At 36.4% G+C, this 13,743-nt stretch overlaps 3 protein-coding genes across 3 annotated transcripts; 1 reads left to right on the top strand and 2 right to left on the bottom strand.

Moving 5' to 3' along the window:
* Positions 1-578, bottom strand: LOC9323678 (defensin-like protein 16). The gene is made up of 2 exons (XM_002887568.2): positions 446-578; positions 1-353 (listed from the first exon to the last, which is right to left on the bottom strand). Exons 1-2 carry the CDS (start codon positions 507-509, stop codon positions 175-177), a joined length of 243 nt encoding a protein of 80 aa, XP_002887614.1. The 5' UTR covers positions 510-578; the 3' UTR covers positions 1-174.
* A 7,580-nt stretch (positions 579-8,158) lies between these two features.
* Positions 8,159-11,742, top strand: LOC9323677 (receptor protein kinase CLAVATA1). The gene is made up of 2 exons (XM_021035941.1): positions 8,159-11,053; positions 11,139-11,742. Exons 1-2 carry the CDS (start codon positions 8,464-8,466, stop codon positions 11,489-11,491), a joined length of 2,943 nt encoding a protein of 980 aa, XP_020891600.1. The 5' UTR covers positions 8,159-8,463; the 3' UTR covers positions 11,492-11,742.
* Positions 11,743-12,533: 791 nt separating this feature from the next.
* LOC9323676 lies at positions 12,534-13,414 on the bottom strand. Its single transcript, XM_021035942.1, has one exon. The coding sequence runs from the start codon at positions 13,177-13,179 to the stop codon at positions 12,802-12,804; it is 378 nt and encodes a 125-aa protein (XP_020891601.1). The 5' UTR covers positions 13,180-13,414; the 3' UTR covers positions 12,534-12,801.
* Between the last annotated feature and the right edge of the window lie 329 nt (positions 13,415-13,743).

Genomic DNA, 13,743 nt, shown 5'->3' with positions numbered 1-13,743 from the left:
GACAAGAAGAAACAGTCCTACGTCGTCGTACATAATTTTTTATATTATTATAACAACAAAAGCAAACCAAACATTAAAACATAGGCATATGCATGTCATAAAGTCATTTCTAGAATGACACAGACTTATTTTATGTAAAATACACACACGAAGCACAAAAGATTTTTAGGTAAATTAACATGGGAAGTAACAGATACACTTATGAGCTGGGAAGACGTAGTTGCAAGATCCATGTCGTGCTCCTTCAAGGTTAATGCACTGATTTTTGCATGCGCCACTGTTTCCGCAAACTCCTGACCATGTCCCACTTGGCTTCTCGCACAACTTCTGTGCTTCCACAGTTGTTGGTGCTTCTGCATATGTGTACATCGCTCAAGATTAATTATCAAATAAATGAAATATTTAAAGCACAATTTGCATAGATATAATTAAGATCATTACTAACCAAATGCAGCAAAGAGAACCAGAGCAGCGACGATAAGGGTGATGATGGAAGCAAACTTAGCCATGATGATTATTACTACTTAGTTTTGTTTTCAATGTAGATATGTATGTGTTGTGTGAAGAAATAAGCTTGAGATCAACCTCTATTTATAATGAAATGATGGTGAGTTAATCTGCCACTTGTGCACCGTACAATAACTTGGTAACCCCACAAATTAATCACACCGCGACTTCTAGTAGCTAATATTGAAAGATAATATCTTGGATATTATTCATAGTTGATGGCTGGTTTCTACACCACATATTTTTCCCTGTCAATATCTAATGTAACCTAGGTGGCTGCTTTATTTTTGAGCTAATGCTACAACATGGGCAGCTGCTTAATCTGACTTGGTCAAAACTCAAGAAAATAAGTATATGAATATGGATATGTTAGAGATTTTCATAGTTAGGACAAGAACATCATGGTTCCGCAAAACCGTTGTCCCCTGATTTCGCCATCAGAAGGGGACGACTTTTTCGGAGGAACGGAGAGGACAGGGACTGAGAAATAACCTTAGTTGGCTATGGACAAACAAATTAAAACCATTGTTAGTAGTGGCTAAACTGAAAACCGAAGCGGAAATAAATACTGAAACCTTTGCTGGCAATGGTCTGAACGTAATGGGCTAAGTGAGGGGCTCACGGTAATTAAAAAAAAATTAACGGTGAATTTCATCAAAATTTGGTGGATTAGCTGGCTTAAGGTCTAATTCGTACATTTGTAACAAAAGAGTTTGGTAAAATAACTACAAAATTAATAACTGATGAAACAAATATCATTAAGGACAACCTGAAAGATTATAAGAGATCAAAATTAAAATATCTCTATATATTACATATATATATATATATAAACTATTTATTTTAAAATCTTAGGAAATTCAGATTTTTTCTAGGATTTTTTTTTGGAGGATTGATTTGAAGATTTTGGATTTAAGGTGCAACTTTTTGAATTTAGGATTTAGAAATTTTTTTAATTAATCTCAAAATTCGTATTAAGATCTTAATTTTAAGAGCATGTTTAGTGGGAGTCTCTCATTTAATCTCTCATAAAAAAAAAATTATAAAATAACAAAAAAGTAGGAAAGAGAATGAAGTGAGTTTCTCAAATAAAAGATTTTGAGAATTTTTGTATAGACCGTTCTCATTTGACACATGTTTCAACATCATTGATTATAAATTTTATGCATAGTTTAAATTTTAAATTAAAAAATAAATTACTTAAAAGTCATTAAAATACTATATTTGAGAGATTAAGAGAAATTCTCCCCACTACACATGCTCTAAAAATCCCGGATGCAGTCTTTACACTATCTTCTATGGGAATATCCTTTTTCCCAAGTGAACTGGAAGCATGAATATCTTTATCAGTGTTTTTGTTCTCTTTCATTAGGCCTAAGCACTTGATTAGGATTCATGATTATAAATTTTGAATTTAAGATACATCGTCTTCTATATGAACATCGTACAATCACCTGGTAACTAGTAACCCCACAAAGTAAACACACAGTGTCTTCTAGTAACTAACAATATTAAAAGATAAGATAAGATCATCTTGGTTGATGGCTGGTTTCTCCACCACATATATTTCCCAATGGGAAGGCTGCTTCTCTATCTAATGTAACCTAAGTGGCTAGCTGCTTTGGCTTTTTGAGTCAAGTGTTATATCGTTCACATAGGCGGCTAATTAATTTGACTTAGTCAAGAGGTTTAAACGCAGTGGCGGATCTACGGCATGAGTAGGGTGGACACGTGTCTTGCACTCTTTTTTTTTTAAGTAATTTTGATTGTTATAACTACAATACACCACGTTATTATATAAAGAAAACATTAAAAATGTCTTATTAGCCAACTAAAAAAAGCAAAGGTCTTCTTAGACTGCATAAATGCTAAATGAAAACGTTAGTTAAGACTTATGAGATATTAGGTATCGTCGAGCCAAACAAATTTTAAACCATTGTTTAGTTTATTTTGTTAAAAACATATGTTTTCAAAATGATAAATGAAATAGTAGTGAAAAATTTTCAAAATATAGAAAAAAATAAGATAAATTTATAAAAAATGAAACAAAATATTGATGTAAAAAATTGTACCCCGGACTAAAATAAGTTCTGGATACGGTTCAATGTTTGGAAGGAAGAAGACGTGAAAAAATGAACCATGAATCATAATGCATCTCGCGACACTGGTCATTTTTGTAAAGGTCGTTCACATTTTCTATAACATTCTTGACACTTCCGTTTGAAATTTAAATCTCCTATTTTATTTCATTTTGATCGGAAACTTTTATAGTGATTAACTTCCACGCACAAAAAAGGGTATCTGAAATTGAACCTTATATATACAGTGCCAGCCCTGTGAAATATGAGGTCCCATACAAATTTTTTTGGATGAGTTTTATAGAAAAAACTAAAACTTGAGACCAAATCCTAAAATTTTAGGAAAATGGGGCCTCGTTTTGCAATAACAAATAGATAAAATTTAAAAGTTGAAACTAAATCTGAAAATTTCAGAAAAAATGAAGCATATTATTTGCAATAACTAATAATTTTGAGGCCTAAATTTGATACTAAAAAATTTTAAAATTCTGGAGGTCCAATACATTTGTTTCTTAGAAATCTGTGGCGGGCCGGGCCTGTATATATATATAGAATGCTAGTGACAGAAATAAATTATGGAAGAATCCGCAACTTTCTAAACAAATCTTCTACAAAAATTTAACTTCTATTCGTGTATAAATAATTGTGTTGAACAATCTTGCAGAAAAAATCGTAAATCGACGTTGTATGAGAGTTTGGCGGAAAGAGTAGGCTTGGAGAACAGATGGATATCAGGATATGTCTTGAATTTTTGTTTTATATTTATATGAACGTTCTTAATTAGTTCTTACGAGCATGAGAATAGAGCTGAAAGAGGGAATTATTGTTACTAATTGATTTTGGTCATTTGCTTGAGTCGCAAGGAAAAAAAAAATCTAATACTCATGTGTTTAATAATGCTCACAACTCGTAAGAAAATAACCGGGTTGGGTTTGAGTCTTTGGAATAATGGATTAGCATTGGGCTCGCTGATCCAATGTTTCAAATGGGTAAGTGATGTTGACGCCAACGTAACTGAAGGCCCAACGAACAAAAGAACTAGAGATTTTTCTTTTTTTCCCGACATTTTAAAGAAATGCTTGATGAACAAAAAAGGTATTGCTCTAACAAAGTAGTGGATGGGAAAGAAAGAAAAAAAAAAAACTAATATTCTGATTTGGTTTAGATGTGTAACTTGTGCTGCCTTATCATAAGATCTAAAAAATTTAGATCTCAGACGTACGATGGAAGAAAAAGTGAAAGGTGATTTAAGGGTCATTTGGGATTGAAAAGTTTCTTCATCAAAAATCATTGCATGAGTTGAATGGATTTGGGATTAAAGCTGCCAATTGAGACAAGGGGATTCGGTAATGAGTGAAGCAAAAGCCCAGCTGGGCCATTACCAGTTTCCAAGACAGATAGTGTAAGACCACTTATGACACAACTTTGTCTTCACTATCATCATCTTCTACTTCTACTACTACTTTTGTAGCCTTGTCGTTTTTATCATTAACGTGATTGACATGACTATGAGCTATATACGTTATCAATGCTCTCTATTTGTTTCTTTTTTATTTCTACTTTTTAATGGTTTTTTTATCTCTAACTAAACAATATGGTTAGTGCGTGAAACAATATGGTTTTTTTATATGTGAAGTGAAAGTGAAACAAACATAATAGAAGTAAAAGGGGAAAAATGTCATTTAATAGCCCAACTTTTAAATTGTGGCCGTTCTCTACACCAACTTTATATATGGCCATTTTAAACATGAAGATATCGTTGACCAACTGTTTGAACTATGAACATTCTGTTGACCAGGCCAAAAAAACTAACCGTTACCAATCGTTAACAGATTATCTAACATCCGTTAACACTTCCGTTAACCATCCCAAAACGACGCCGTTTTTGTCTTTTTAAAAAAAAATTACAAACATGGGATTCGAACCTCTTACCTTTGAGAAAAACCAAAGGTTACTTAACCACCTCACCTGTACAATTTTATTGGTAATTCTACATAAACACATGCACTTATATATTCTTAGAGCTCTTCTTCTTCATTTTTAACGAAACAAAACATCTCCATAGTAAAGCTTGCATTGAAGAACACCTCCGATTTTGAACACTTCGAGGTTTTTGATGAAGCTTGCATAACCGGTAGAACTCCATGGAAGGCATTGTTAGCTAGATTCAAGTGTGTGAGATACTTAACCTTGGAGATGAATCTTGGAACGGTGCCGTTTAGTTGGTTTCCACTCAGATCTAAGTGTGTAAGCTCTTGAATTGAGGAGATTGAATCTGGGATTGGTCCTGATACCTTTTTGAATGATAAAGATAGGTATTCTAGTGATATTAGGTCGTCGATTGAATCAGGTATGTCGCCGGAGATAGAGTTTTTGGATAAATTTAGAGACTTTAGGTTTGAGAACAGAGTAATGGAAGTGTGTATTGAGCCTTTGAGTAGATTGTCAGATAAATCGATGAAAGTGAGATTTGAGTGGAAAGATTTTGGGATGATTCCGGAGAGATTTGCGTGAGAGATTGTCAAAGAGACGATCTTGTTCATGTTTCCGATGATAACGAAGAGACCAGAGGTTGAGAAGGGAACAGAGGAGACTGTGAGGTCAGTGAGGTTAACGAGACGAGCTACGAAGACTCCGGAGAGGCCATTACGACGGCGGTTAAAGATGTTTGTTTCGAAGGTTGAAGATGAAGAAGAAGAGCTCTAAGAATATATAAGTATATGAATTTTTGTATAAATACCAATAAAACGCTACAGGTGAGGTGGTTAAGTAACCTTTGGTTTTTCTCAAAGGTAAGAGGTTCGAATCCTAGGTTTGTAAATTTTTTAAAAAAGACAAAAACGACGTCGTTTTGGGGTGGTTAACGGAGGTGTTAACGGATGTTAGATAATCTGTTAACGATTGGTAACGGTTAGTTTTTTTGGCCTGGTCAACGGAATGTTCATGGTTCAAACGGTTGGTCAACGATATCTTCATGTTTAAAATGGCCATATATGAAGTTGGTGTAGAGAACGGCCACAATTTGAAAGTTGGGCTATTAAATGACATTTTTCCCGAAATAAAAGTATTATTCTTATGCTAAACTATACTATTGGTTAGTAGAGTGTGTATACACATTATCTAAGCAATTGGTGCATCTGTATATAAAAACTTAATGAATTTAAATTTCTTTCTTCTTTTTAATAACTACTAGTATATGAATGGGGTCACTAACTTTCTAAACAGTTCCAAAATTATTCTTCAATCAAACTGCATATGATTTTAAAATTGTTTGATACGAGTTTATTATAAATTTATAACATAAACCACTTCCAAGCGACAGAGAAGAATAAGCATATGATGCAAATTGTACTATGGCATGTGCAAATCCAAAATGTCTTGTGAAATTGAACATCTGAACCAAGCTTCTATAGTTTTATTTCTTTTAGTAAAATTTAATTTCTAACAAATTTATTGATATCCATTTAAAAGTTCTTTCACGGCCAGAGTCATTTCGTGATCAAGATGACATTAGTTTTGGTGATAAATGTTCCATCTTTGCTATGTCGTTATATTATATATTCTCTGTATGTATATTATATACATCAGAAAATAATCCAAAGTTTAGAGATTCCTTTCTACAATAAAAAAATTTCCCACTTACTAAAAAGAGCTCCTTTTCTGCTGAAGAGAACCTAAAACCTTTATTCCCTAAGTTAATTGAGTTTGAGCATTTTCAGCGAATCATAGTAGATATGCTTCTCTTTTTCATCACAAATTGACATCTCATTGTTTAAAGGTTGTACCGGTTGATCTGATTCTCAATTCACTTAAAACCGGCTAATAGTCGTTTAACAAAGACACGTGAAAATGAAAGCACATTTATTTGTTGTTAGGTATGTGTGTACTTTTTCAGCGTTTGCTTCTTAATCTAATGTAATATCATAATTCATAAGATAATATCTAAAACAAAATGCACAAAAAAATTATTAAAATGAGAAATTCGCTGCCATTTATAAATTGGACCTTTATGCCGCATATATATAGAACATTGGTCCCCAAGTGTATTTGTGTGTATGTCAACCCCAAGTGTATAGATTTCTTAAAAGATTAAAGTCCCTTTTTGTTGCTAAAGCACCTGATATTTTATCAAATTATAAATTGTTAGCGTGATGAAGATATATATTCGCCAAGAAGTGAACCATAGTGCTTGTATAACAGCAGACCAATAAGTCACAGTTATTATTATTTATTGTTAGAATCGATCTTGTAAAAACTGGTTTAAATTATAGCATGCATATTTATAATCAAGAAAGATTCACTTATATAAGTTAGGCATATTATCATCCGGCCTAATTCGTTAACTTGTAGTTGATCAATGCTATATTTTGCTATTCGTTTTGCCAGCCATTAACAACAAATGGAAATAATAAAAAGTCTGATTGGTAATACAAAATTGTACCAATTTTTTAGGTATGAACTGGAGCTCTAAGTTTTTACGGAATAGTTTTAAACGAATATGATTGGTTATTTATAGGTGTTGCCGGTTGCAATTAATTTGATCGGTTCGGCCTAATCAAGATCAATTCTCAAATGGACCGAAGTGGATAAGTCCCTAATGTTTTCAAGAGACGCATAATTCTCAACTATCAAAAGAACGGTAATATGAACAGAGTCGTGGGGACCTAGAAGCAGAAGGTCTGTATACTGACCGGTGAGTGAGTGTATGAATGTGAAAGTGAGAAGACAAAAAACAAGAAAGAGCGTTGACTTGGCAGTTAAAAGCCAAAAAAAAAACACAAGGGCAAATTTGTCTCTTTTGGAAAAGGACAGATACAAACTTTATATACGGGCCAATTAGAAAAATAGGCCCTACTTCTAATTAAAGCCCATTTACTTCTCTCTTTGTCTTCTTTTTCCTCTTTTTCCCATCACGTGACGACGATGCAACAAAACGCCGTCGGATTATATAACTGGTGCCGTTGACAAGACGGCGACAGAAGAAAAAAAGAAAAGAAAAAGAAGAAACCACAGCCTCTAGGGAACGTAACGTTATGTCCTGTCTATAGCATTTATTATAACGGTCAAATCAACGCCGTTTAGATTAACAGCCGTTGATGTTAAAGGACACCGTTAAATTCGAAACGCCGTGAACCTCTTATGTATTGATTTTTTTTTATGAAGACAAAAAAAATGGTGTCAGAAGACTTATCAGAGAAGAAGAAAACGACGACGTTTCCGTGTTTCCATGTCTAATAAGTGTAGTAGTGGCGGCTACTAAAAACTGTAAAGTTTTTTTTTTTTTTTGTCAATCAAAGAAAAACTTAAAAAAAAAAAACTGTAAAGTTTATTTCCAGTAAAAGTGCCTTTTAAGAGTAATTCCAGTGGTTTTTTTGAATTTGAATAGTGTGACCAAATTTGAAGTACAACAATCGCAGCAAATATTATTGATCACTCGTTATAAAAGAATCGAACATGAAAGAAGCCAATGAGAGGCTGACACGTATGTTTGACCACAAGTCGTAGTTCGTAATAATATACCTGCAGATGTTCTATATAAGTCGAATTGTACTTGCCTTAACTTTTAGTTTCACAAATGATAAATCTACTTAGACAATAACCACACCAAAATTTACAAGATAATTTGAAAAAATAAACACTAAGATTTTTATTTTGGCGCATTATATTTTTATAATAACAATATATATGTAAAGTCACATAAAAGTATTTATTCTCTCACAAAGTCTTACGGTATTTAGAACAGTACCAAATCGATTCTCTTCATCTTCCTCTTCATAATATGCCATTGTTGATGTCTCTGTGTCTTATCGCATAACACTCACGCTAACTTATTATTCTCCATCTCTCTTTCTCTCTGAAAGGACATCTTAAAAAAAAAATGGCGTTGAGACTTTTGAAGACTCATCTTCTGTTTTTGCATCTGTATCTATTTTTCTCACTATGTTTCGCTAACACTGACATGGAAGTTCTCCTCAATCTCAAATCCTCTATGATTGGTCCTAATGGCACCGGTCTCCACGACTGGATTCCTTCCTCTTCTCCGGCAGCTCACTGTTCTTTCTCCGGTGTTTCATGTGACGGCGATGCTCGTGTTATCTCTCTCAACGTCTCCTTTACTCCTTTGTTTGGTACTATCTCACCGGAGATTGGGATGTTGAATCGTTTGGTGAATCTAACTTTAGCTGCCAATAATTTCTCCGGTGCATTACCATTGGAGATGAAGAGTCTAACTTCTCTCAAGGTTTTGAATATCTCCAACAATGGAAACCTTAATGGAAGCTTCCCTGGAGAGATTGTTAAAGCTATGGTTGATCTTGAAGTTCTTGACGCTTATAACAACGGTTTCACCGGTACGTTACCACCGGAGATTCCAGAGCTTAAGAAGCTCAAACACCTCTCCCTCGGTGGGAATTTCTTCAACGGAGAGATTCCAGAGAGTTACGGAGATATCCAAAGCTTAGAGTATCTTGGTCTCAACGGCGCTGGAATCTCCGGTAAATCTCCGGCGTTTCTATCTCGGCTCAAGAACCTAAAGGAAATGTATATAGGCTACTACAACAGCTACACCGGCGGTATTCCACCGGAGTTCGGCGGTTTAACAAAGCTTGAGATACTCGACATGGCTAGTTGTACTCTCACCGGAGAGATTCCGACGAGTTTAAGTAATCTGAAACATTTACATACTCTGTTTCTTCATGTCAACAACTTAACCGGTCATATACCACCGGAGCTTTCCGGTTTAGTCAGCTTGAAATCTCTCGATTTGTCAATCAACCAGTTAACCGGAGAAATTCCTCAAAGCTTCATCGATCTCGGAAACATCACTCTAATCAATCTCTTCCGGAACAATCTCTACGGACAAATACCAGACTGCATCGGAGAATTACCAAAGCTCGAAGTCTTTGAAGTGTGGGAGAACAACTTCACGTTACAATTACCGGCGAATCTTGGCCGGAACGGGAATCTGATAAAGCTCGATGTATCTCATAATCATCTCACCGGACTTATCCCCATGGATTTGTGCAGAGGTGAGAAATTGGAGATGTTGATTCTCACTAATAACTTCTTCTTTGGTCCGATTCCAGAAGAGCTTGGTAAATGCAAGTCGCTAAACAAAATCAGAATCGTTAAGAATCTTCTCAACGGAACTGTTCCGGCTGGGCTTTTCAATCTACCGTTAGTTACGATGATCGAACTCACTGATAATTTCTTCTCCGGTGAACTTCCGGCAACGATGTCCGGCGATGTTCTCGATCAGATTTACCTCTCAAACAACTGGTTTTCCGGCGAGATTCCACCTGCAATCGGTAATTTCCCCAATTTACAGACTCTGTTCTTAGATCGGAACCGATTTCGCGGGAATTTACCGAGAGAAATCTTCGAATTGAAGCATTTATCGAAGATCAACACAAGTGCCAACAACATCACCGGCGTTATTCCAGATTCAATCTCTCGCTGCACTACTTTGATCTCCGTCGATCTCAGCCGTAACCGAATCACCGGAGAAATCCCTGAAGATATCAACAACGTGATTAACTTAGGAACTCTTAATCTCTCCGGCAACCAACTCACCGGTTCAATCCCTACCAGAATCGGAAACATGACCAGTTTAACAACTCTCGATCTCTCTTTCAACGATCTCTCCGGAAGAGTACCACTCGGTGGTCAATTCATGGTGTTCAACGAAACTTCCTTCGCCGGAAACACTTACCTCTGTCTCCCTCACCGCGTCTCATGTCCAACACGGCCAGGACAAACCTCCGATCACAACCACACGGCGTTATTCTCACCGTCGAGGATTGTACTCACGGTTATCGCAGCGATCACAGCTTTGATCTTAATCAGTGTAGCGATTCGTCAGATGAAGAAGAAGAAGAACCAGAAATCTCTCGCCTGGAAACTAACCGCCTTCCAGAAACTAGATTTCAAATCCGAAGACGTTCTCGAGTGTCTTAAAGAAGAGAACATAATCGGCAAAGGCGGAGCCGGAATCGTCTACCGTGGATCCATGCCAAACAACGTAGACGTCGCGATCAAACGACTCGTTGGCCGTGGAACCGGGAGGAGCGATCATGGATTCACGGCGGAGATTCAAACTTTGGGAAGAATCCGCCACCGTCACATAGTGAGACTTCTTGGTTACGTAGCGAACAAGGATACGAATCTTCTTCTCTATGAGTACATGCCTAACGGAAGCCTTGGAGAGCTTTTGCATGGATCTAAAGGAGGTCATCTTCAATGGGAGACGAGACATAGAGTAGCCGTGGAAGCTGCAAAGGGCTTGTGTTATCTTCATCATGACTGTTCACCATTGATCTTGCATAGAGATGTTAAGTCCAATAACATTCTTTTGGACTCTGATTTTGAAGCCCATGTTGCTGATTTTGGGCTTGCTAAGTTCTTAGTGGATGGTGCTGCTTCTGAGTGTATGTCTTCAATTGCTGGATCTTATGGATACATCGCCCCAGGTTAGTTACTACATTTGGATTGTAACATTAGTACGAACCAAAATGTTATATGTTCTGATTATCATTTTGTTTTTGGTTTGAATAGAGTATGCATATACCTTGAAAGTGGACGAGAAGAGTGATGTGTATAGTTTCGGAGTGGTTTTGTTGGAGTTAATAGCTGGGAAGAAACCTGTTGGTGAATTTGGAGAAGGAGTGGATATAGTTAGGTGGGTGAGGAACACGGAAGAGGAGATAACTCAGCCGTCGGATGCTGCTATTGTTGTTGCGATCGTTGACCCGAGGTTGACTGGTTACCCATTGACCAGTGTGATTCATGTGTTCAAGATAGCAATGATGTGTGTGGAGGATGAAGCTGCGGCAAGGCCTACGATGAGGGAAGTCGTGCACATGCTCACTAACCCTCCTAAATCCGTGGCTAACTTGATCGCGTTCTGACCAAAGCAAAAGATAAAATGAAAATAAGATGTGTAATGTGGTGATAATTTTTTTGGGTGTTCCTATTTATGGTTTCAAATACTTTCGGGTTGTATATTTGCTGTGTTTCAATTTGTATATTACCTCTTATGTGTTCTTATCTTCTCGAGTATGAGAGAGATGTAATCAATATGCTTATTGCTAATGGCTTTAAACTTTAGCTAATTCTCCTTTCAGAGTGTATAAAATAAAAAGAATGTGAGAGCTTTGACCTCTGGTTCCAACACTAGACTATTTACAATAATCCATTCCTATGTGAATTACGGTCTTGTCTAAATTCATGTTTGTGCTAGCTTCCATCATGGAGTCATGTTGCACTTCTTGACCTTATTATCTGCAAAGTACTTACCCTGCATATGTATAATGACCAGTTTTATTGAGTTCTTGGTGGTCATTCACTTCTCAACACTTTAAGATGTAAATCTAATCATATTTTTTACGACCAAAGAGACTCACCTCAGGGCCATAAACCGAACATTGTTGTCTCTACTCTTGGAGCATAACACACAAATTAAGAAACCGAAAAACCACAGAAACCAAACACCAAAAAGGATGTCAGCGATAAATTCATCCTGTATAATGTATTTTCCACAAGAGCAAATAAACCTGTTGGAGATGAGGATGATGCTGTGAAGCCAACTCTATACATAACTCTCACCTCCATTGATGGCCATTTAAAAAAAAAAAATGAATGTGATGTATTGCAACTCACTTGCAGTGTGTGAGAAGAAGACAAGGCACAGAACAGAGTCACAACGTAAAATCCAAGGGAGATCTACTCCACTTTTTTCTGCTCACATAACAATCTTCATTGCTAGATTCTACCCAAATCCAATATGACATCTAAATTACAAAGCATTTCAGGTTTCAAAAAAATCTTCATTACTCAAATAAGTCTCTTCATTAAGAATCCTATACAATTTCAACCCACAATCTTGATTCACTGGAAAGACTGAGTTTCGCCAAGCAGTTTCAACACTCAAATCAAATAACACTGCAGCTCTTGAATTCAAAATCGATTCTATTAAGAAAACAAGAACATCTATAATCATCATCATCACTATCAAATTTTACAACATATCAATACAAAGAAACTTTCCAACTTACAAGAAGAAGAACACCATTACCCTATTCCTCATCAAATCTATTATACAGAAAATTTATGAGAAATTTATACCAAATACATGTTATCTACTTCACTTGCATTTTTTTTTCAACAAAGGGAAAACAAAAAAAAAAAGTCAAAAAAGGGAAACTTCAAGATTATATACTTAGAAAGCACCGTAGGGTATATGTTGTGGAAGCCTAAATCGAACCTGTGAAGCCGGAGACCGAACAGCAACGCCGTGCCAGCAAATCCCTCCTTTACAAATTGCACCACCGTCGTGATGGTGACGGTGGTGGCTAAGATCCTCCTCACCACCAACGCGATTGTACCGCGAAACCGCATCCGCTGCTCTACGAGACACATCCCAAGCAAGCGTAACCGCAAGCAAAACACCGACCGCCGTAATCGAAACGACGACGACGAATCCAGCGCTGAAACTCCTCCCGGTGATTAATCCGTAGGCTTTAATCGCGATAATCACCGCCACGTAGATCGTCGCGAGATTACCGAGAACCGCGTCGGATAACGCCATGAGACACATAGAGATAGGACTTTCTTTTTCTTCTCCGTCGTCGTGAAAATTCGTTGCGGTGGAAGAAGCTTTAACAGAATAGTGGAGAACAGCGAATTGTGATGGATGTTGAAAACTCCAAAGGGAAGGATATTTTTAAAATTACTAAAATACCCTTGATAAGATCTTTTGCTTCTTCTCTAATCTACATGACTCATCATCACTAATGCGAGAAGAGTTTGGTAAAAAAATACCCTTCGCGTAAAATGACACCGTTTCTTGATTTGGTCAGACTTGCCACGCACTACATTTATGGGTGTATGACATTCTTACGCATGTCGTTGTCAAGGACTCAAGCGGCTCTATTCCATTTATGTCTGTGGTCAAATCTTGATCGTCGTACTCAAAAATAAATGCTCTTTGGACTTAGTAATTGTTCTAACGGGCCTCTAAAATCAATAATGGACTCCAGTTTTAGACCCATCTTGATAATAAGTTTTCTTCTAATTTGATTAGTGTTTCCTAACTATGAGAGATGAAGAAGGCATGTCTTCATCATATTCCATGATGGCTTTATGCTTATGATATTTTCGT

Source organism: Arabidopsis lyrata (genome assembly GCF_000004255.2).
Source record: "Arabidopsis lyrata subsp. lyrata unplaced genomic scaffold ARALYscaffold_2, whole genome shotgun sequence".
Taxonomy (NCBI): domain Eukaryota; kingdom Viridiplantae; phylum Streptophyta; class Magnoliopsida; order Brassicales; family Brassicaceae; genus Arabidopsis; species Arabidopsis lyrata.
The sequence above is the reverse complement of the archived record's forward strand: the minus strand, read 5'-3'. Positions and strand labels throughout refer to the sequence as shown.

What these genes read in the sequence shown, in the direction of transcription:
- LOC9323678 (XM_002887568.2), bottom strand. Translation starts at nt 509, where the DNA reads ATGGCTAAGTTTGCTTCCATCATCACCCTTATCGTCGCTGCTCTGGTT. An exon ending in GGTTCTCTTTGCTGCATTTG is followed by an intron (nt 354 to 445) that starts GTTAGTAATGAT and finishes ACACATATGCAG; the next exon opens with AAGCACCAACAACTGTGGAA.
- LOC9323677 (XM_021035941.1), top strand. Translation starts at nt 8,464, where the DNA reads ATGGCGTTGAGACTTTTGAAGACTCATCTTCTGTTTTTGCATCTGTAT. An exon ending in TTATGGATACATCGCCCCAG is followed by an intron (nt 11,054 to 11,138) that starts GTTAGTTACTAC and finishes TGGTTTGAATAG; the next exon opens with AGTATGCATATACCTTGAAA.
- LOC9323676 (XM_021035942.1), bottom strand. Translation starts at nt 13,179, where the DNA reads ATGTGTCTCATGGCGTTATCCGACGCGGTTCTCGGTAATCTCGCGACG.